A 24,637-nucleotide genomic window follows, 5' to 3' on the forward strand; every position below is an offset into this window, starting at 1 on the left:
AATCTATTTTCAATCAATAAGTATTTTCCAATCCTGGCCAGATTCCAAAAGTGCAAAGCCCACTCCTTTCTGAATATCAAACAGCCTGCCAAATGAGGCCACTCTTTCCTGAGGATACTGGAGTGGTGGGGAGGGAAGAATTGGCAGGCTCAGTGCTGATTTTAAAAGAAACAGTAAGCTATTACAAAAGAAGTTTTATGAATAACTTCTCAGAAGATCATACTAGAAAATCAGGTGATATTATACCAACTTCAAGGCAAGCTATCTCTGCAATATAAATAATTACATATTTATATACTTGAGTCATGAGGCATTTCATTCTTCTTTACTCCTGAAAAATTGTTACAACATAAATTTTTAAAATTTAGCATTGCTCCCTGAGGTAACTTCCCATTCAAACATCCCTTTCCCCCCTATTTACTACAAAATTTTGGTTCATATTTTAAGTGGTTTTACCAAGAGGTCTTTTCTAGATTCCACTAATTATCAAAAATGAGGAGAGGCCTCTGCTTACTTCACTCTAAACACCAGCTCCAGGGTACACCCCATCAGACACGTTCAAGAGGCATACAGACAGACACCCACGCAAAGATGTCTCATACCCCACCACCCAGAGCCCTGCCACTGCTCTGCTCTAGATAATTTTTAGAAAATTATTAGAGGATGGCTTCCATTTGTCTGCCAGATGCTATCTTACAAATTAATTCAAATAACTGTCAAAAGGACATCATGACTTCAAATATGGAAGTTGAAACACGTTCTCATCCTGTAAACAGATGTCTAAAAATATTGAACTCCCTTTCTTTAAGGCAACCAATAACTGTAGAGTGGAATTTAATAAATATTATTTTAAAACAAAATAACTTCAAGGCAAAAATTTGAGGTAATTTAGCAGCTCAAGATATGAACTAAATATAGGCCCCTGCCTTCCACGAGATGGCAATTAAGTGGGACAGACATACATGTATATAAATAATTTGGACGCATAAAAAAAGAAAACGAAAATTATCACAGAAAGCCAACAACATTTAACAGAAGCAGAGAGAGAGGACTGAAGGGAATTATTAGATGCTTCTTTTAGAAGGTGGCTTTCAAGAAAAATTTTGAGGAATGAGTTAAATTTCAAAACTGAGATGCACAGGGAATTCCCTGGCAGTCCAGTGGTTAGGACTCAGTGCTTTCACTTCCGGGGCTTGGGTTCAAATTCTGCTTGGGGAACTAAGATCCCACAAGCAGAAAAAAAAAAAAAAAAAAGAGAGAGAGAGAGAGAGTGAGACGGGAGAAAAAAATGGAATTAATAAAACAAACAAACAAACAAAAACTGGGATGAACAAAAGGAGAAATAAGTATATGGTAGGCAGAATAATCTCCCTCCCCCACCCCAAAGATGTGCACATCTTCATCTCAGGGCCTGTGAATATGTTACTGTAAATGACAAAAGGGGACTGTGCAGTAGTTGTGATTGAGACAATTGAGAAGAGGCGATTACCCTGCATTATTTGGGTGGGCCCAATGTAATCACAGGGGAGCTTGTAAGGGAAAGGGAAGGTAGGAGCATCAGAGGAAGACATGCGACGATGGAAACAGGAGTTACAGGCAGGGAGAGATTTGCAGATGCCACGCTGATGACTTTGAAGTGGAGCAAGGGGACACAAGCTAAGGAATGCAGGTGATCTCTAGAAGCTGGAAATGCAAGGAAACAAATTCTCCCCTAGAGCCTGCAGAAGGAACGCAGCCCAACTGACCCTTTGATCAGAGCCCAGTAAGATCATAACCTCCAGAACCATAAGAGAATAAATCTGTGCTGTTTTAAGCCACTAAGTTTCTGATAACTTGTTACAGCAGCAATAGGAAATTAATTCGAAGAAGTTTTAAACAAACACACAAAAAGTAGTGTTAAGGTTCAAGGAATTATAGGGGCAGAGGACTGCTGTTTAAATGGCAAATATAGGAAGGCTACAATACAATATTAAAAATCTAGGGAAAGGGCTTCCCTGGTGGCGCAGTGGTTGAGAATCTGCCTGCCAGTGCAGGGGACACGGGTTCGAGCCCTGGTCTGGAAGGATCCCACATGCCGCGGAGCAACTAGGCCCGTGAGCCACAATTACTGAGCCTGCGCGTCTGGAGCCTGTGCTCCACAACAAGAGAGGCCACGATAGTGAGAGGCCCGCGCACCGCGATGAAGGGTGGCCCCCACTTGCCGCAACAAGAGAAAGCCCTCGCACAGAAACGAAGACCCAATGCAGCCATAAATAAATAAATAAATAAAAATTAAAAAAAAAAAAATCTAGGGAAAAAAGTTTAATGATAACTCACGGACGAAGAGTACCACGAACTAGGTAGTAGCCTCATTAATACATTTACTTATTAATTCATCAATAAATATGTATTGCCACCAGGCCTTCTTCTAGGCATCAGATATAAACAGTCTCATGTATTACTTTATAGGAATAAAAGTTGATATTTCCCTTTTGGATGAAGTGTCTACCATATAACAAGAGTCTTTAAAATGTTCCCATTATTTGCTTCAAGAATTCAATCTCTGAGACTATAGCTCAAGGAAATTATCTTAAAGTAAAATGGTATGAGTCCTCTAGGCATCAGTGAAGCATGATACCAAGATACTGCCCCCCCTCCCAGCTCCCAAAACTGACAAAGTTTCCCTCTGAAATTTTAAAGAGTCACCTAAAGGATCAAATCAGAGAAAACCAGGTGACCTTACAGGGAGAAAAAGATCCACACAGATGATTCACAGGCCAGAGAATCTGTCTTCAGGAGTGGAACCATGGAAATTTTTGTGATGGTGGTTTTGTTTTCATTTCTATTTTTCTGCAGGCAAAGAGCAATATTTCAATATCTAATTAAAGATGCATAAATAGGAGAGGCAGATAAGACAGGCTTGTAACGGAACACAGGAGAGGGGAAGTCAGAGGTGCACGATTACCAGCAAAGCTCAAATCCTCCCAAGAAGAGAAGTTCTCAGACCTCAGACAAGGTCTGCTCTCTGTCCGCCCACCATTCTTCCCTTCTTCCGGGAACAGCACCCTTACTTCTTCTGGGGGTACTACTACTCCTCCTGCCCCAAGTGGTTCAAGGAGGGGGTTACTAACTGTAGTGCCCCATCCTCTCAGCTTCAATGCGACATTCTGGAGTTGGGCCTTTGATGGGCCGTGAAGACTTTAGGCAGTTCTTTGAACACAAGAAAAAAGAAAATCACTCTATCAGGTACTCATTACATGCACTGCTCTCTGCTCAGTCTTGTAAAATATTTTGGATTATAAAGAGACTAGCCCTGACCAAATGAAATTGTCTGTTTCTATTCTGATCAAATATCGATTTTCAGAACAGGTTTTCTGCAATATATATTGCTTGTTCTAGTCATTACTAAAGTCTTAGCACTTTTAACTGGCCAAAGCAGACAAAACAAAAAATGGAAAGTATCAATACTTGACTTTAAATGTAAACCTTTCAGTCACCTCTTATGAAAATTTAAAATAAAAAATAACTTGGTATGGGCTTAATCACTCTCAAAATCACTAACAAAGATAACGATGGCAAATTTTCAGGTGCTAGTAACAAAGAGAATTAACATTTATTATTGAGTGCTTACTCAGTTTACAGTCAGACACTACGATGTGTTTCCAGAATTATTTCTTTCAATCTTCACTACCTATGAGCTAATTATGATTACCTCTTTTTACAAATAAGGAAACCAAGGCATAGAGATGTTAAGTAACTTGCCCAAGATCACTCAACTAATTAATGGAACTCTTGCCACAAGATAAATCTTGGGAAATGAACTAAATAAGTAGAGCTACACTGTGTTCAAAGAACCTGGAAGGTGATCTTGACCAACCCCCAGGGTACATGATGGCCCCGAGCTTCTCTTTGCTCTTCCGCCTCTACTCTGGGTGCTCAGAGCATCAAAGTATTCTGCTCCCTTGTGCAATAATATTTACTTCCATGTAATATGCATCTTTCACAACATAGCTTCATGGCTACTGGCTTTAAATATCCATTAGGAAAGGGAAACACACCTCTCAACTATTAAAGAAAAGTACTTCATCTTCCCAAACACTACAAGCCAGAGTTGGAGTCTTCATGGGCAGCAACAGACAGCTTTTCATACTGGTACTTTGACAGATAGTAAGAAGTTGTTGAAAATACACAGCATGCACCCCCCTAGCCTCTAACTACACACAGGCAAATGGGATACATAAGAAGAGGAGAGAGACAGAGAGCCATGACACCTAAAGTTAACATCAGAGAAAAAGCACCAAACTAGGGGGTCAAGAATGTGGGGTCGGGCTTCCCTGGTGGTGTAGTGGTTAAGGATCTGCCTGCCAATACAGGGGACATGGGTTCGAGCCCTGGTCCAGGAAGATCCCACATGCCATGGAGCAACTAAGCCCGTGCGCCACAACTACTGAGCCTGCGCTCTAGAGCCCGCGAGCCACAACTACTGAGCCCTCGTGCTGCAACTACTGAAGCTTGCGCGCCTAGCACCTGTGCTCTGCAACAAGAGAAGCCACCACAATGAGAAGCCCGCGCACCGCAACGAAGAGTAGCCCCCGCTAGTCGCAACTAGAGAAAGCCCGCACGCAGCAACAAAGACCCAACGCAACCATAAATAAATAAATTTAAAAACAAAAAGAAAGAATGTAGGGTCTAGCTCTGACAGAAATTAAAATGTAATCATGGCAATAATAATATTATTATTATTGTAAATTTTCAACCACAGTGATAGCAGTAGTAATAACTGAAAATATTTACTGAGCAGATACTGGGTGTTTTACATACATCATCTCTAATCTCAACAACAAACTTTAAGGAGGTTCTGCGATTCCCATTTTACAGGTGAGAAAACTGAGGTTCAGAAGTTAAGTAAGATGGCCCAGGGCACAGAGGTCAAAAGTAGCAGGACCGGGACACCTAATTTTTTCTGTTGTTCCCATGATGGGTGAATCAAGATCAGTGGCAGCACAAGAAGCATCATGATTGCATGGAAACCTCCCAAGGGGCTCACATGCACCCCAGGAAGCCTGCCTCCCAGCCCACTCCAACCAAGCACTGCTCCCCGCTGCTCTGGCCCTGACTTGTACCTCTCTAGGGATGAGCCAGACCTCTAATCTAATTGACATGCAGAAAATGAAACCACGGGAGTGAATTACCAAAGATTTCATTCCTCCTCTGACACTTGCTAGATCAGATGCTTGTACAAGGCAGGGATCTGTCTTTTCCATGGTTTTCTTTTCAGTATCTACCACAGTGCCTGGCACATAGTAGATTCAATAGATATCATTAATCAAAGAGTAAAAGCAATAATACAGTGTTACATGAAACCAAAGGTAAAAACAAGGTGGATGGTAGGGGGGAGGGGGGATGGGATTTACGATTTGTTCCCCTCCCCTGACACACACATGCACTTACTTAATATGGAAAAATAGGGGACTTCCCTGGTGGCGCAGTGGTTAAGAATCCACCTGCCAAAGCAGGGGACAAGGGTTTGAGCCCTGGTCTGGGAAGATCCCACATGCCGCGGAGCAACTAAGCATGTGTGCCACAACTACTGAACCTGCGCTCTAGAGCCTGTGAGCCACAACTACTGACCCCGCGTGTCACAACTACTGAAGCCCACACACCTAGAGCCCGTGCTCCGCAACAAGAGAAGCCACCGCAATGAGAAGCCTGCGCACCGCAACGAAGAGTAGCCCCCGCTCGCCGCAACTAGAGAAAGCCCGCACACAGCAACGAAGACCCAACGCAGCCAAAGATAGATAAATAAATAAATAAATAAATAAATAAACTTATCATTTAAAAAAAGGAAAAATAACTGATTTAATCTAACAGCTGATTAAGTATAAAACACTAGAAACGTTCCCATTCCTAACTTAATGAGTCAAGGATGCTGGCCACAAAACCATTATTTAGCATCATTCTGAAAGACTGAGCCAATGGAAAGAAACATAAATACTTGAACGGATATGGCAAGATTACTACAGTGTGCCTAAAATTCTCCTCCCAGCAACCCAAAGAATTGAAAAACATCATGACTAGAAGAAAACAGACAACTAAAAAGTGATGAAAATACTAAGTAGTCATGAAAAAAACAAAAACAAAAACAAAAAAACCCTGCAGAATATTTTGCAGGAAGCAATCCCATTTATGTCCCCCAACCTAGTTGTTAAGTGTTCACATACAAGTACATAAATGCCCAGTAAAGTACACAAAGGATATGGACCAAAATGCACGGTGGTTACTGCTTGTGTATATAATGAGTGTTTGTTATACGGTCTGCCCTGCTCTAATGCTTTCACAACAATCCTATGATTGTTGAGCAAACTGAGGCCAAAGGTGAAATAACTTGTTAAATGTCTCAAAGATACTAGGTCACAGACCTAAGAGTCAAATCTAAGCTATCTGCCTCCACAGCGGGGACGCATGCCAAAATGCCCCCCCTTCTGGGCAGAAGGGTGGGACAGGGAGACTCAGTTGTGGGCTGAAAGGGACTTCTTGATATCAAAAATGTATTCATGTACTAGGTGTATAGAAATCACAAGAAGAGTGTTCGCTTCGGCAGCATATATATACATATATATATATGTATATATATATATATGTATAGCTGATTCACTTCGTTATAAGGCAGAAACTAACACACCATTGTAAACCAATTATACTCCAATAAAGATGTTAAAAAAAAAAAAAAGAAATCACAAGAAGAAATAATTTCTATAATGAAAACAAGTGAGAGAGGATGGATGGACCCAAAATTCAAAAATCAGTAAGATCCTTCAATTACCAGCACTGTCACCTGGCCTCACGAACGTGGGACCCACCCATAGTGGCAAAATACTAAAATCATTATTAACTCCGCTGCAAATCATCATCATTAATGGTGCCACCTACATCTATAATAAAGATACTCCAAATGCAAAGAAAGATTCTCATCATGAGGGGGATGTGTTATATTTTTCTTTCCTAGGAGAGGGCAGGCACAAACTGTTTAAATAGATTAAGTCCAATTCATTTCTTATTCAATCACTCAATAACCTAATGATCTCTAGAAAGTAACCACAGGTCTATTCTTTAACAAACAAAGAAGGAAAAATAATTGGCAACTACACCTGAGAAGCAGGTTTCCTTCAGAAATTTAGAAGGTACTTGGTGAGGTTGTTTGCTATTTTAAAATAAGAAATTTCTTTATATACATTATAAAACAGTACCATAAAAGGGATGGGGAAAAAATCAATGACTCGTTACTGTAAGCAACAGCAAACAAAAAGGACTTGAGATCAGATACTGAATAAAGCTCTTCAATACCTTTTTAGTCTGAGACTAAAAGGACATGTTTACAAATGTAATTAATCACTCAAACAAAATGGTCATATCTGGACAAAAACATTATTCATATTACAGCACCAATAAATAATATGGGATAATACATAGAGCAGTGATATTAGCAAGTCACATGGTTTGCAAACTGAAGCACATTATGGAGATCTGGATGAATTTCAAGAAGTGCATAAGGTAAAAATTGGCCTGAACTGCTAATAGAGCGTAAGTCTGTTGTACACAGTCAGGAACAGTATTTCTAACAGTCAGAATCACCATATAAGGCAATAAGCCTAATAAGATTATTAACCACACACTCAGTAGATTTATTATTTAAATATAAGTATGCATTCATTTTTTAAAAATCTTTATACATATGAATGTTTCCATGTGTCCATTTCCAAAAGATATTTGAGACATCTGATTTTTGATGAGGGAAAGGGCAGTTTCCTGGTCTCACAACCTTAGAATCACTGTTGCTAGTCTTTAGGTCTTGTGACATCTGAGAAGCAAAACATACACCATGAAAGCAAAAAAGACTTCCCTTTTTTTTTCTCTTTAATGCAGCAGTTAAAAATAGTACAACTCCAAGTTCTGAGAAGGCAGGAGGAAGATAAGAAAATTAAAACAATTTCTGAGTATTTAAATCAACTGTCATTAATTTGCCCTCTGCCAAAAAATTAATTTGCTATCCCTCAGTTAAATCATAAACATTTAAATAATAATAATACAAATAAAGAAAATAGTTTTGAGAAATACATAACTGCATGATAACAGCAGTCATTTATGAGATGAATTAGAATCATGAAGTAAATCTCTCCAAGTCCATGAAAAGTGCCATGTCTCTCAAACTGAAAATAATTAAAACACTAGACTTAATTTCCAAAAGTCATCACTGCATGGTACAATAAACTTTACTGCTTTCCTCTTGCGACGAATGAAAGAAATATACAGATGAGAATAAGGGAAACATAAATTTCTAAAACATGGTGCTAGGTTCAGATCACTTGACATCCAAAGTTGCCCAGCCAAGAACAGAACAATTGGCATTTACTAGGCGTTTACCATATGCCACCATATGAAGCGGATTCTATTAGTAAGGTCATCGTACAGAGAGAATGACACTGAGGGTGGTAAGTAACCAGTCTGGGGCCCCATCCAGCTACTCTACAACAAAGCCAGGATCCAAATCCATGTCTGAACTGGCCTCAAGGTTGTGATATCCTACAAAGGCCAGATTTCTCAACTTGAAGACTTTCTAAGGTAAATACTACATTAAAATTGCCACGCTTTTAAAAATCAGTTAGAGGTTATTACTGCAAATCAGTATGCCCATATCAATGTGGAAACTGTTCATGGCAATTATAAAGGTTCTTCCCTCCTTTTTCCAAAATTACATCTGACACTTGTTTGTTCAGCTACAGGTACCTAAAATAAAATGACTTTTTAAAGCAGCAGCACAAGAAATAGAATGTACTGGTCAAGAATGTTGTTCTGGAACCATTTAGGACTCCAATCCCTATTCGCCCACCAAAGAGTCGGGTATGAGCTTAGGCTATTTACTCAACCTCTCTAAGCCTTGATTTCCTCATCTGTAAAATAGAAGAATAAAAAAAAAATTTTTTTAAACATGTGTCTCATCAGCCATGGAAAATTTCTTACAACAGGGCCTGGCGGCAAAGAAGTACTCAAGAAAAGGCTGAAGAAGGAAAAAAAACACACATCCAAACCGAGAGGCCCAGCCCCATCTAAACGGATTCATTACTGGCCCTCCTCAATAACAGCAAAGTCTAGTGTGTCTGGACACACCACTTTCTCCCGCAGCTATAGTAATATAACTGCCCTTGTACTAATAGATGTGGTTTAAGAAGGAAGGAAACAGTAACTGTAAAAGATGAGCAAGGCTTCCTTTGGGTGTCCAGTAGGAAAATGGGTAACTTCTGAGGCACAGTAAGCTCCGGCTGGGCCATGATCAGCACTAACAATAACTGTTGTAACACTTCAGCACACGGCACCTTAACGGGAAGCCATACGTCTGTGTTTTCCTAGTTCGCTTGACTTTTGCCTCATCTGACCCTCCTATCTTGAGTCCCGGTTTTAAAAAGTGACTTTTTCTTAAACAACATTAAAAAAAAAAAAAAAAAACCCTAAGCATTGAAACGAGCATGATCTCTCTGACAACATGGTACTCAGTCACCTCACCAGGGTGAGCCAATCCCGTCCAACTGCTTCCCCACTGAGGGCAGAGCCTCTGTGAAAATCCGAGAACGTAAAAAGCCTGATAGATCCAGGCTGTGCTTTATGGATTAGCAGACTGTGCAACGGGTGGAGTTGTGTGTGTGTGTGTCTTTCTGTCTGTCTCTGTCTCTCTCTCTCTGTCTCTGTCTCTCTCTTTCTCCACGGAAGTCCCAAGGGATCATATTCCTTCCATCTCTCTTTCACAGTCTCCCTAAATCCATCAGTCAGGAAGGACAGCAGCTAGTGTTTACTGACTACCCGTTTACAAGCTATAAATATTGAAATGTTTCATCCATATGGTTGCGTGCCATTTTCCCGTCATCAGCAGACAGAAGGCCCATTTTACAAATGAAGAAACTGAGACTCGTCAAGCTAAGTGAACAGTCCGTGATGGCACCAAATACACGCACTAACCTGCTGACTCGCCAGCGGAGAGCTCCCCTGTCAGCCGCCCTCCCACCGGCACCTGCACGTACCTCTTGTGCGTCTGAACCTGAGCCACCGGTAAAAGCGACATACTGACTAGATCTCACCACTGCCCTCACCCCGAGCCTTCCCGACCAAATCTTTCAGAGGGGTTGCTGCTTCCTGTTCATGGTCCCAGCAGCCTTTTTATGAGCACCCAAAAAACCAATTAAACACCTCTGGAGGGCTTGCTGGGCCTCGGCGCGGTGCTGGAGGCGGGTGGCGTGCCGCTGAGCAGGAGGAAAAGTGCCCTGGGCCTGTGGAGCCCTCGGCTCACAGGAAGAGACACGGAACGAGCACAGCCGTGACAGAAAAGACACGGAGCTTCTGCCTTGTGGGTAGAGTCCTGCAGCCACACTGACGTGGAGCTGGCCCGGACCACAGCTGAAAGGAGGCCTGTTCTGGACTCTCCATTCAAAAACACCCATGTGAACTCATCACACCTGTCCAGGGAGCACTTGGCGAACAGCCTAGGCATAAAATAAATACAAACAATAAATCCATAGGTCTGGATTTAACAGCAGGGGAAGAGGAAATGCACATCTGCCGCTGTTCCGACCAGCTTTGGCCAGTGCAGCTGGTTTGGCCTTGTCATTACTCAGGAGAAAGTCTGCTTCCTCGGGCACCACACAGAGAAGGGAAAAGGCCTCCTTTTGACTCTCCCTTCTGTCCATGTCCTCAGGGCACCCCAAGACGCAGCTGCAGCTGCTTCTCCCCCCACGCCCGACACAAACGAGGGGAGAAGCCAAGCGGAAGGAAGTGGTCTGGGGGCTCTGGAAGTTGAAGGGGGCACCTCCCGACCCTGCTGCTCAGAGGTGAGGTCAGCAACGCAACCCCTGCCTGTGGGTCACACGTGACAGACTCAGGCAGGGCTTGGAATCAGGAGGTCCTCACGGCGCCCACAGTAAGCCCCTCACGTGGGTATCGGGTTCCTCCGCCTCTAGCACGCACAGCAGAAGTGGTTCTAAGACACTGAACAGGAAGCTACCTGAGTCAGTGTTGCATAAAACACGTAGCAGGAGCTGGAAAGTGACAGGCAGCTGAGCAAACACGGCGCACAAGACATACGGCTTGGCCGGCAGAGTGGTTTAAGATTGGGAGAGTTTACATACAGATCCCCACATCCAGGTTCTCCCGAAACACGGGATGATCAGGCAACAGTGGGTCTACAAAACCAAGCAGAAGCCAAGGTAGGCTGCCCTGTTCAGAAAGGACAGCCCCTTTCCCGGTCACCTGGGCCCCACCCTCTCGGTGTCCCGTACACAGCAGCCCACCACATCTCACGCTATACTGAATGGAAAGCCACGTAGCGCAAATCTAGAATAAGTAAACATTAGGGATTTTGGTAAAACTCCCACCAGGGACCCATGCCGTCTTGACTCAACACTAGGGTAGAGAGCTCAGCGATGCAAAAGGACACCTTGAATTTCAGGTATCCCTGCTGTCCCTCCAGATAGCTCACCTCTATGTATTAAAAAAAACCTTAGTACTGTTGAGGCCTTTTATCTAGGAAAAAGTCTTTATTACAAATAGAGAGACTTTCAGGTCTCTGTCCCAGAAGGACACAGCAACACTCTAACCTGCGTCAGTAAGCAGAGAATTAGGTAGACTTATCATCAGTGTGCTCTACAGAGATACTGAGGCATCTCTACTGAGACTCACTCACAAGGAGTTAGAAAACACACTCAGTCTGTACCTCACTCTCAACATCCTGACCTACTACTTGGCATCAACGGTCTTGAACCTTATCTTTGAGATGCAAGGTGCTGACTTAGAAATTATTTTAAAAAGAAGAATAGCCTGGAACAAATTCACATCAGGTTCACATGAAGGTAGGATAAGGAAAGGTTTTTGGTTGTTGTTTTATCTCTTCTTTCCACCTATGCGTTCTCAAAGGCGAGTATGAAAATCAAAGATATTTATAATCAGTTAACTATACAGTGTTCCTTCACACAGCACAGGGAAATATAGCCATTATTTTGTAATAACTTTAAATAGAGTATAATGTATAAAAATATTGAATCACTATACTGTACACCTGAATCTAATATTGTAAATCAACTATACTTCAAACAATTAAGTTAAATTAAGTGTTCCTTCAAGATGGGTACCATGTGTTAAAACTTACCTCTGCATTCCTGATGCCTCCACAACTTGGATATACCATACATGCTTTCCATTGTAAAAGGAAGAGAAAATTTTTATTTCTCCCAAAATAAGGTTGAGAAAACATTATTGAAAATTCTGTCTTAATAGAGCAGTTCAATAATGAGACACTGCTAGGAAAGCATAAAATAAAAATTGTCTGTGATGCTTAATTTTATGTGTCAACTTGGCTAGGCCCAGTTTTCTGGGCAAACTCCAGTCTAGATGGTACTGTGAAGGTTTTTTTTTTATAAAACGTGAATAACGTTTAAATCAGTAAACTCTGAGTAAAGCAGATTATCCTCCATAATGTGGGTGGGCCTCATCCAATCAGTTGAAGGCCTTAAGAGAAAAAAAAAAGAAAAAGAAAGAAAAGGTTCCCTGGGTCTCCAGCCTACTGGTCTACCCTGAACATTTCAGACTTGCCAACCCCTACAATCACATGAGCCAATTCCTTAAAATAAATAAACTTCTCCCTTGTTTTCATATAGTATATATATATATATATATATATATATATATATATATATATATATAATTTTTCCCCCTATTGGTTCTGTTTCTCTGGAGAATCCTGTCTAAATACATTGTCTACAGATTTTTCAAAGACCGGGACCACAAGGGTTCATTCACTGCTCTCTGACACGCTAAATATTAGAACACATTCCCCTTAAATTAAAACCAAACCATTATATAAAGTCCAATCACTAGATGAAGGATATTCTGCTAAAACTAAAATGATGGGGAGTGATGATCAAAGGGCTAAGAAAAATCTTTTCAACCAACATACTTAGATAGACCAGCCCAGCGGACAGTTCATTTTAATAATGGTGGGTTACTGTAGTCCAACAATAGAATGATTTCAGGGTGTGGACGCCTTCATAAGATATTACACTTCACAGAAAAGGCTTTGCCAGAATTTAGTGAATAAAAAAGAAGAAAATATGCTAAGAAAATAAAAGGTGAAAAGAAGAAAAGAATTATTAACTCTACCTCTTGGTTATCTTTGTTTTGGTTTGCCCAGAAAATCTTATGATAAAGTGTCTCCATTGAATTGCTGGAATCAGTTCGGTCAAAAGAGTGTCGATCCAACACCTCCAACGTGTGCAAAACCCGACTAATGGTCACCCCTAGGTGCAGAAATTAAGCATGCAGTTAAGAAGGGCCAAACAAAGCCAGAATAGCATAGTACAAAGTCATCATTATGTGGGACAAAGGGAATTTTAAGACATTATCATTCTCAGCATAAAAGAACTGCCAACAAAATCAAACCTGACATTCTAGACAGCCAGGATCTAAAGGGCATAGACTGAAGAACGTCCTCAAAATGCACTAGGGAGCTAAGTCCAAAAGCATCCTTATTCAGAAGGAGGACTGATTTACAAGAATCAGAAACACGGCACAAAGTCCAGCGTTCCAAAGCACTCCTTCTTCTGTCGTGTTCTGTACCTGCTGTTGACTCTTGGCACTTGTCAAAAGACCACCGAACTTCCACTGCACGGCCTCTTTGTTTTATCTGCTGTTCTACCTCATAAATCCTTGCCCGAACCTGAAAGAGAATCACTTCTAATTAACTTGTGCTTGGAAAGCCACAATGGCTGTCTAAATCATGTCAGGTTTTTCCACACGAGCAGAACATCCTCCAGTGAGCTACAATCTCGATTGCATTGTAGGAAATTCAGCCTGCTGCCCAAGAAGTGCCTTTTAAAACTTACAAGTGCTGATTCAATGCCAGTTTTCAATAATAAATACTCACAAAAATAAATGCTTGCCAAAAAAATCTTTACAAGTGAAATACTTTCAGGACATCAGACAGAAAGGTAAACGTTCTAAAATATCATCTTTGGGCCATTCTTCTGTGTATGAAAGCAACTAGCCACGCTTTATTAATTTAAGAAAACTGCTTGGTTTTTAAAAAAAAAAAACAAAAAAAACAGAGCTCTTGTTCTAAATATTTGTCATGGTCCTGTGGTTCAAGTTTCTTCAGTCTTTGAACCAAATAACCCAGCGCTAATAAAAACATATAATAGTTACTAAATATCCAGACTCCTAACTCTATAGTGTATGACTATACTAATATACAGACTACTAACTCTGGGTGTCGTGGTCACGTATTAGAACCAACACCGTTAATTACTGTCTGGGGGGCAGAACTGTCCACAAGAACAGCCCAGCAAGAGGGTGAGAAGAAAAGGAGCAACGTGACAAACTCCTGCAGTTCAGAGAGGCTACTGACTTCCCCAAGGTCACCTGGAGAGATGGGGGCAGAGCTGGGAACGGCCCCCAAGAACCTGAGTTTGCTGTAATCCAGGCTTAGCCCACTGTGCTGTGATGCCTCCCGAGAATGAAAACACCCAACAAACCATTGTAACAGCAAGTCTACCTGCTGGTTGAAAGCCGTGTTCCCGCCCGGCATGGGGAGGCTGGAGGGGGCCACCTGCAGCAGATCCAGGGGCGAGCCCGGGTTCGCGCTCTTATTGTCATTTGTGGAGTAGTTCCACACCAAGGCACTTGGGCAACAGAGAGTAACAGTCTGGAAATAAAGCAGGAAAATCCAGACGTTTAGAGGAAGGAGAAAAGTATCACAACAGCTTAAGGGTCATAAGCAAATTACACTTTCCAACCAGTGAGTTTAAAATATGAATGTCTTACCCCATTCTCAACTTTTCAAGTGATGAGACAAAAAACTAAGATAGAATTATTCTTTTGAATAGGAGGAAATACACCTACTGAGAAATTAAGGAATGTTATCATCTAAAACCTAGGAAACTTAATAAAAAATGCAATAATCGTCATTTTAAAATTGTCACTTCAATTTATTTCATGCAATTAAAAAAATGAAATGGAATTAGAATATGTAATTTCTAAGGTTGTAAAAGCTAAAAAGATTTTTTTTTTGTTAAATCTCTCAAATAACGGTGCGATACGTAGCCTCATAAATGCTGGGCAGGCAGTAAACCTGGATGGGGGGTGGCACACTTTTTCTATAAAATCCAGTTCGTAAATATTTTAAACACCTATAATCCCTGCCACATACTCTTCCTTTTTGTTTCAATAATGCACTGAAATGTAAAATCTATTCTTAGTTTATAGGCTGGACTTGGCCTACAGCTTGTAGCTTGCCTACCCCAACCTTGGACCCCTGTAGACATTTTTTACTCAACCTTGCTTGCACTTTCTACGACCATCTTACTTACACATCACAACAACCTCACGAGGTAGGGAGTGGTATTCCCCAACTGTACCAAAGAGGAATACGAGCCACAGAGGAGATGAGCAGCCGGGCCGAGGTGATTTCAGCACACAGGCCTGGAACCACTACGCTAATCCCGCTGCCTCCTAACTGTGGATTAAATAGTATAGCTCCTATTTAATTAAGCACTCACTCTGTGCTGAACACTGTCCTGGAAACGACAGTGTAAGAACTGTCTCCATCCCCCATCCACACATGGGAAAACAGAGCCTCAAGGTTAAAGTTACTAAGCGGCAGAGAAGAGGCTAAAATCAGGACTGTAATGATTCTAAAGAAGGTGTCTTCACCATGATGCTATCATGCCATTCAACCACCAACTGCATCAGCCTAGAGAATGAATGCAATATTTCTTTTCTAAAATGCAAAATTAATTATTAAAAAACTAGAATCTGAGGCCCAGGAGACATCTTCGTGGAAACCAGATGGCAGATATGAATAATGTCAGTCCCTGAACCCCACCAGTGCATCGGTCTCCGCTGGCCCACACCCCGGTCTCCTCCGTCCCATCCGTGAGCGTGTGGGGTTCTCGTCTCCTGTCCACGAGGGAGCCCTTCCCTGTGTTCTTAATTCCGAAGCTGCCAATATCCAGGGCACTGATCCATCAAACACCCACCCCTCTGCTCCTAATCTTAGACTCGCTCTCTACCAGTTTACCCTTAGCTTAGGAATACGTTCAAGTCTGTCCATCAAAAAACAAAATTTTTTAAATCTCCACTCACCTAGCAGGAATCTCTACGTCTTCCCTTTATAGGCACGATTCTCAAAAGAAGAGGGATCATTTTTTCTCCTCATTCTCCATCGTTCCTCAACCCACCTTAATATGGCTCCTCACCCACCATTCACTGATCATCAGTGACCACCAGGTTGTCAACAACAGTCTCAGCCATCTTCTTATCAGACATCCCCAACCCACTGGTCACTGCCCGCTACTAACTCCTTCTGGCAACTTTCTGCAGTACCTAGAGAGGCAGTTTGGCATGGTGGTTAAGAGTGTGGACTCTGGGTCCAGACTGGGTGTGATTTCCAGCTTCACCGCTTACTTGCTGTGTGACCTATGCCACCATTTCATCATTCCTGTTACGGGAATAATATTGGCTCCTTTCCCATAGGACGGTTCTGAGAACTAAATGACACAATCTATGCTACAACTCAGAACAGTGCCTAGAACATAATAAACGCTATTAATATCATTACAGTTGAATTACGACAATATTATTCTCATCATCTTTGTTTATAGCAATACTCTCCCCCCGTTCTTCTCTCTCCAGTCTGGCCAGACTTTCCTGGTCACCTCTGTGAGCTTCCCCTCTGCTGTCTCTTAACCACTTGTGCCGCTCGGGTCCACAGGTCGTCCCTCACTACCAACTCTTTAGGTAATCGTCCCCTCTCAGGGTCTTGACCAGCCAAGTGGCCCTGAGTGACCCAAATCCACACACCTGGCCCTGTCTGCCCGCGTCTTCAGAATCAGACATGTAACCACCTCTTGAACATAACCACTTGGAGATCACAAGGGATAAAACAGTCCAAAACTGAACTTACTTAGACTCGTCCAAACTTAATTTTTTGCCTTGTCTCTCTCTCCCCTACCTCCCCACTCCCACAGATCTTCCCTCTACTGTGGCCAAAACAATCTAACCAACCACACAACTGACCATGTCACTCCCCACATAAAACCCTCCAATGACATCCTAATCGTAAGGCACACGATTCTACACCCTGTGTAGAATCTACCTGTGTCGTAAGACACAGGTCTTCTACACCCTGACCCCCAACAGATTTCACACTTTATGTATTCTATTAAGACCAACCTGCACACAAGATGACTGATCAACCCTCTGGGCCTTTTCCCACGCTGTCCTTCTGCCAGGAATACTTTAAACCCATATTATAAGCACTGGTCAGGATCACTTCCTTCAGAAAACCTCCCTGAATTCTAGGTTGGCCTAGAAGTTCCACTTCTCAACTCAGTCCCCTGAACATCCCTCCACCAACCAGTCCCTTGTCACAGAACGTGGAAACTGCCCTTGTATGAGCCCATCTGTTTCCGGACCAAACGGTAAACTCTACCGGAGTAGAGACCGTGACTCCGTAGCCAGCCCTGTCCCAAAGCCCCTTAGTAAAGGGCAGGACACATGAGGAGCCCGAGAAATGCGACCTGAACACGGACCTGTGAGCTCCTAGAGCTAGGCCAGGCTGTATCTCACTCCCGGCGGCATCAGCCCAGCTGCCGACACGCTACCAGATGTTCAGTGACGCCTGGCAGCTGAACAGAGCCTGGCAAACCTTTTGGATCTTGAGGACTCCCAACTCAAGTTGTTTCCTGCACTGAATGTTAACATAAAACAGGAAGGGCCAAGGACTTACCTGCAACATACAACTAAGTCCATAAACCAGGGGGCCGTGCTGTGCACAGGAGAGAAAGTCGGAGAAGGCCAGCTGCACGGGGCTCATGCCAGGGCCGGGGGGGCCGGGACTGGGGGCCCCGATGCCCGAGCTGTTTGGTCCTATCATCATGTGGGGCGAGTGGGCGGCGAGGAGGTTGGGGCCATCGCTAAGCAGCAACGCAAGACGCCGGGCACAGAAGTAGGCAAGGCGGCGGGAAAGGTAGGCCGACTGGACAAACTCATCTGAATACTGAGGAGTACAAGGACACCAGACTTCAGCCATGTCTTCGGCTACTCGGTGAGACAGCTAGCGTAACACAGGCTTTTCTTCATTAAAAACAAACAAACAAACAAAACCCTTCCAAAGTACTATATAGACTGGTGCTGTCCAACAGAAATATAATGCAAGCCACATACGTGATTTTAAATTTTCTAGTAGCCATTAAAAAAAAAAAAAATCACAGAATGATGTATTTTATTCAGCCCAATATATACCTAAATCTAAAATGCTATCATTTCAACACAGAAAGTATTAGTGAGATATTATACACTCCTTTTTCCATACCAAGTCTGAAGCCTGGTGCGCACTTTAAATCAAGAGCACATCACCATGTGAACCTGTCACATTTCAAGGGCTCACGAGCCACGTTTGGCCAGCGGCTACTAGAGTGGACAGCACAGATACGGACGTCTCGGGGAGGACACAGGGCACTAGTACGGTGTGGTCTCTGGGAGGGTACCAGGTGAGAGAGAGAGAATGACTTCTCAACTAGATACTCTTTCATATTGTTGGAATTGTCAAATGCATGAACTACCTTTCCAAGAAATTTTTTTTTAAATAAATATCATCCAGATAGCCTAAATTTTAACAGATCTTAGGCCAATCATGAAAATAGGAAGTTCCCACCCCCAGTGGCTCAAAGAATATCAAAAGAATGTAGAAGATCCTCTGTATCCTTACAAAGAGACGATTTGTTTTGTTTTCACAGAAATCTGTGTGAACAAGGAGACAGTATTTAAAGAGCTGTTTGCTCGGCTCAGGGAAGGGGGGAAATCAATGTGGGTAAGCATACTTGAAAGGGACACGTGGCCAAGCAAATGACTGCTACAACTTACAAGAAGCCTCTTATCACTTCAAGTGTTGGAGCATCAAGACCTTTTCTCCTTCCATTTCAAAAAGAAAATTTTTCCTCTTCCACTTCCACTTACCTCATCATTCTTAATCAGACTCGTTCCTTGCCCATAAAATCAATTGGCTCATGGTTACATGTACTGTACCTGCAGCATTAGTGGTAATAAGAGTTTAAGAAGATCATCATCCATTGGTCTGATCTTTTCTAACACATCCAAGATCCACGTCAAATATTCGTGTTTTTCTAGCATTCCTTCCTTAAATGAACAAAGAAAAATTACACTAATAATGTTAAAACAAAACCAACTAAAATTCAAAAAAGAGCAGTCTTATCTTTATGCTTAAGTGTAATTTTACTATTGTTTTTGTTGTTGTAGTAAAACATGGTCTCCTTGATCAAAGTTTAAATTTTAAACAAAGCAAAGAACTGGTGCTATTCTGTATGGTTGATTGGAGGGGTTTTTTGCTGTTGTTGTTTTTTGGGTTTTGTATATCTGCTTCATTCTAAATTGATAAAAATTAATTCCTACAAGAAAGAAACTTCAGAAGCTTTCAGACTCCCAGGGCATGTCAAATACCTGGCTAGATTTCAGGGTACTATGAACTCATACTCATAGGAGGAAACTTGGCCAATGGTAGTGATTACAAAGAACAAAAAAACACCCGTCGTACTATCGTCTCAGAAAAAGAGGTTGAAAATCCTATCAGATCCAAGGCCCCTTAGTAGCCTCCTTCTCTATCCTAAAATGAATTTCAGCTACCATAACCTACCTACGAAATATAACCTTAGAAGTCAATATAATAGCCTAATTATCTGTAACATAAAGAAATAAAAGGAATTTATAATAAAATAATGTATAAATATTCTGACATAACTACACTAAGAAACAACATACCCATAAATTTCCAAAATGCTTCACAGGGTTGGTGTAGTTCCTCTTAACATAAGCAATGTTAACATTTTCATCTATTGTCTTCATATGTATGTACATATAAATACACACATTCTTTATGGCATTCTATGCACGCACATATTTAGTGTCATATTATAACCTTGTATTGTGATTCACATCATAAAAGAATCTTCAAGATAGAAACAAAAAGCTATGTTTTCTGGGAAAGCCACTTAAACTTTTAAGGTCATTCTGGTTAACAACCTTAGTAGTTAATATGAAGTCCTACTTTGTTCCCAGCAACTCTGACATATCTACATATCACCAGTGGTCCACTACCATGGTTAACAATGATTTGTGTAAAAATATACTGCTAAATTATAGTTTCTATGTTTAAAACATTACAGTGACACCACATTGACATGATAGCAAAGTGTTCACTTATTGCTAATTTCTATTTTTTTAAATGCTTAGAGTCAAAAAAAATTTTAAAGGTTAGCCACAGAAAAAGGGCAATTTATAGTTTTCAGACCAATAAAGTAAACTTTAAGTTAAAGAAATAAATAAAATGGAACCTTGAATGAAGGATTAAGAGATGGTGAATGCAAGGTTCAAAAGAAAAAGTATCTTCATAAGCATGACTTCCAACGACTACATAATGTCCATCCTCAAGATGCTTTTGTTATGTACCTGTACCCTTATCTCTGCACATGCACATCTGCACATGTACATACTAGAGACAGTTTCATGTTTCAGAATAAGGTGAATTAAAATATGATGAACTTTTAAATTAATGTCCCAGTTAGATTCATCCGTTTAGGACCTACCTAACTGCTTCCAAAAAAGAGATACTGATCTCAGTGCTCCTAATACATAAAGTAATCCTTCCAAAAATACTAAGCATGCTGAGAGACACTTTTTTCAAAGATGCAGACTAAATCCTCGGCTCAAAAAAAGTCATAAAAGCTCAGAGCAGGCACCGAAGTAGTATTCTGCTAAATGGAACTAGAACTGGTTAAGAGTTGTTTTTACTGATTTAAAACTAACAATGCAACTTCCCAAAGGACCGGGGAAGTTTCCTACTTTGAGCTCTTAGAAAATGTTGCGTACCACCTGGAAATTGTAATTAAAGTTCTAAGGGGGGAAATTTAGAAACCACACATCCTTTCTACCCCCTTCCTCTTTGATCAAGACAGCAGGTCGTGAACGTCTATGCTGGTAACACAACTCCAGCTGAATGCACTCGTCCTTCCTCCACGCCGGGAGTAAAGATCAATCGAGGCAAATAACGGCACAAGCGCCCTCTTCTGGTCAATATGATGTACATCAGCGTGTCAGGATGGGAGTTCAGTCGTTCCTCAATGCCCTTACCCCTCCTCTCAACTGCATTTTAAACTGCAGCTGAACAAAATTAAGATGACCTTTCACTGGAATAACTAAGCTCTAAAGGAGATCTACTATAAGACAGGAGGCATCAGCACAAAAATTTTTTTGAATTAATGCCTCCAGTTTTTGCAAAGTAAATGGCTTGGGAGGATTACATTTAATAGCGCAATTACAAACCAATTAATGGCATTAAAAGAGCTGGCATCATTGAAAGCCGGCCATCAATATGTATAATAGGAAGCTGTCATCTCAGGGCAAAGGTGTTACCTTTAATATAATTTAGTGTGAGATATGTCAGATGGCTTTCTTTGAATGTATTAGTTCATATAGTGATATAATTTAACGCTCCCCCCAAAACTAAACTGTAAGGAATTTGCTCTCCCCTTAGAAGCATGCTAGCAGCCTTTGCGTTTCGTGGGAAGGTTACCTGGAACATGTGGAATGCCAGCTTTTCGTTGTACTCCCACTGCCTCATTGCCTGCTCCACGTCGGGCGGCACGGGGACAGGGCCATCGCCCGCGCTGGAAGCCAGGTGGTAAAAGTCGGAAATCTTGGCCAACTGCTCTCGAAGATACCTGGTAGATATTTGTGTCCACTCTGCATTTAAAAAAAAAAAAAAATCCATTTCCAGATACGATGAATGTAAGAACTTTTTCTTCCTTTCTGATTATCTTAAGGATGTACTTATAAAACAAACGTCTATTACACAAAAATGGCTTTGGAAAACGTATGCAAGCACTGTTCAGAGAGGCACACCCACCCCAAAGCCCTTACGTAATGCAAACTAGTGTAATGTGCCTGCCCCATCGGCTGGCAAGGATACCTTGCCGGCCAGCTCTTCCCTTGTCCCTCTGTGACCCCTGACCTAGGAGAAGAGATGCCCACACTCATATAAAAAAATACCAGAGGCACAAGCAGGAGATAGAACAGGGGAGGTGAGCGCTTTAAGAAATCACAATTCCAGACATAGAGAACAGACTTGTGGTTGCCAAGGGGGAGGAGGGGGGAGGAGGGATGTACTGGGAGTTCAGGATTAGCGGATGCAAACTATTACATATACAGAATAGATAAACAATTAGGTCCCACTGTATATAGCATAGGGAACTACATTCAATCTCCTGTGATAAACCATAATGGAAAAGAATATGAAAGAGAATGTATATATGTATGTATAACCGAGTCACTTTGCTGTATAGCAGAAATTAACACAACGTTGTAAATCAACTATACTTTAATAAAATTAATTTTTAAAAAATAAATTAAAAAAGAAATCACAATTCTACTCCAAAAGAATTCAAAATCCCCCCAAATGCAGCTCTCTTAAGGTACATTTTTCCGGCTCCAAGTCAGGGTTCAAACATGCCTAACTAAGGTGTGTTCTGTTTCTGTCAATCTGTAAGAGGACTGACCTTCCCCGCAGGCTGGCCCCAGACAGCGTTCCGCCCTGCACTCCCCCACCCCTGCCGGGGACACAAGAGTGGCCGCCTCTTGGACAACCATCTGGACCTTCAGTTATTCTACTCTCCCCAACCAACACAAGATGCCTCAGAACTCAATCAGAAAGAGTAGTGAGCGACAAAAGGTAGGAAACTGGGGAGGAAACAGAAAATGTAGCATTAAAAAAAAAAAATCAGGGCTTCCCTGGTGGCGCAGTGGTTGAGAGTCTGCCTGCCAATGCAGGGCACACGGGTTCGAGCCCTGGTCTGGGAAGATCCCACATGCTGCGGAGCAACTAGGCCCGTGAGCCACAACTACTGAGCCTGCGCGTCTGGAGCCTGTGCTCCGCAACAAGAGAGGCCGCGATAGTGAGAGGCCCGCGCACCGCGATGAAGAGTGGCCCCCGCTCGCCACAACTAGAGAAAGCCCTTGCACAGAAACGAAGACCCAACACAGCCAAAAATAAGTAAATAAATAAATTTAAAAAAAAAAAATCACTAAAATTATTCAAAAGTATCCGCCACACGGTCACAAATTAAATCAATGTGTTGCCTTTGACTACCATGAAGGATGTGATGCCAACTTTAGCCCATTCTGTGGATAAAAATGTCGTAATTGCACGCTCACAGCCAAATTTCCCCAAGGATTAGTGAAACAGCGTTTCAGAAGAAATCATCCTACTGAAACATTACCACACGGTGCTGTTTTCTCATTATTTCGGCAGTAGGTTCTCCACCCTTCTTATTTTTAAAGGAACCTATCTTGACAAAAGTAAGAGTAGAAACTAAACATCTATTAGAAATTGAGCGTTTTGATTTTATTTTTTAAGTGCTACTAAAATTACTTGACAGCAGTACCCAGAGATAATTAATGACTGCTAAGTTTTGGTCTAAACCACTTATTCTAATTGTGTCTTATTTAAAACTGAAATTCAAATGCACATGTTAAGCATTGCTCCAGTAATAAGCCACTGCAAAAAGATGAACAGATACTAGGTCAACATTCTGTTCCTAGTATAATCGTTTTTCAGAAAGCACCACCAATAACAGATATTATTGTTAAAATTACTCCCTCGTCATTAAAAACCAAACAATAAATTATCAATGTCATCATTTTCTGGTGCCCCTGTTATGGACTAATCATCTCATGACTCTCACTTGTTCAGCAAAGCAAAATACCAACCATCAGATGAGAGGAGTTTAGCTTAGCTATAATAAGCAAAAACAAAAATAACAAGGATCCAAAGCCTAGCTTTTGTGTGCCAAGCCTTGCTATTAACTCACTCTCAGTTTGGTACTATTCTCAATGCCCCCTCAGAATATTTTAGCTTCAAGAGCTAAAAATAACACACACATTCACACACACCCCTACTTTGTCTAGGGTATATTTTCTTTTCAAGATTGTTTTTTTAAAATATAGAAGAAATACGCATTCACTACAGAAAATTTCTAATGCAGATATGACAAGAGAAAAATCTCATAATCATTAAACAGTTTTATATTTTTTCAGTTTTCTTTTTTCCTTCTTGTGTGCTTGACTGTTTACATAAGTATATGTATACCTTTTTAAGAATCTGAATATATCATTCCACAATTTGAAGTCCTTTTAAAATTCAAATGAAATTCAAATATAGACCTCTTGGTCGTGTATTTTAACTTTAACTGTATTTAACTGACATTAAGTTATCATATCAATCAGTCCGATTCAGAGACCTGGGACTGAAGACAGTCCAGTGTGAACTAATATAAAAATTAGGATGCACACAAAATTTTCATTAAAAACAAAAAATAACAAATAGCCACTAGTACTGCACTCCTTAAAATTATCAGATTCATGGACACCTCTCATGCTTAGTTAGGACTGATCATTAAAAGGGAGAAATGAGGGCAGCAGCGGCAAGACACACAGTGGTTCTCAGCCCTGAATGCAAATGCCATCACCAGAGGGGCTTTTACCAAACGCCAGTGTC

The 24,637-nt window shown here is 41.4% G+C and overlaps 1 protein-coding gene across 3 annotated transcripts in view; it reads right to left on the minus strand.

The window, feature by feature from the left end:
* Window positions 1-24,637, minus strand: part of MED12L (mediator complex subunit 12L) — a 317,353-nt gene that overhangs the window by 231,504 nt on the left and 61,212 nt on the right. The window contains exons 7-12 of one of the 3 annotated variants that reach the window (XM_082394311.1): window positions 21,659-21,828; window positions 19,099-19,209; window positions 17,801-18,070; window positions 14,567-14,716; window positions 13,633-13,732; window positions 13,177-13,313 (exon numbers count right to left, since the gene is read on the minus strand). In XM_082394311.1, coding sequence (XP_082250437.1) covers window positions 13,177-13,313; window positions 13,633-13,732; window positions 14,567-14,716; window positions 17,801-18,070; window positions 19,099-19,209; window positions 21,659-21,828 — 938 coding nt within the window. Of the gene's footprint in view, window positions 1-12,166; window positions 12,672-13,176; window positions 13,314-13,632; window positions 13,733-14,566; window positions 14,717-16,155; window positions 17,098-17,800; window positions 18,071-19,098; window positions 19,210-21,658; window positions 21,829-24,637 lie in introns of those variants that run through there. The other 2 variants (XM_082394312.1, XM_082394313.1) reach the window with 2 other exon arrangements.

Source organism: Balaenoptera borealis (genome assembly GCF_965194805.1).
Source record: "Balaenoptera borealis genome assembly, chromosome: 5".
Lineage (NCBI taxonomy): Eukaryota > Metazoa > Chordata > Mammalia > Artiodactyla > Balaenopteridae > Balaenoptera > Balaenoptera borealis.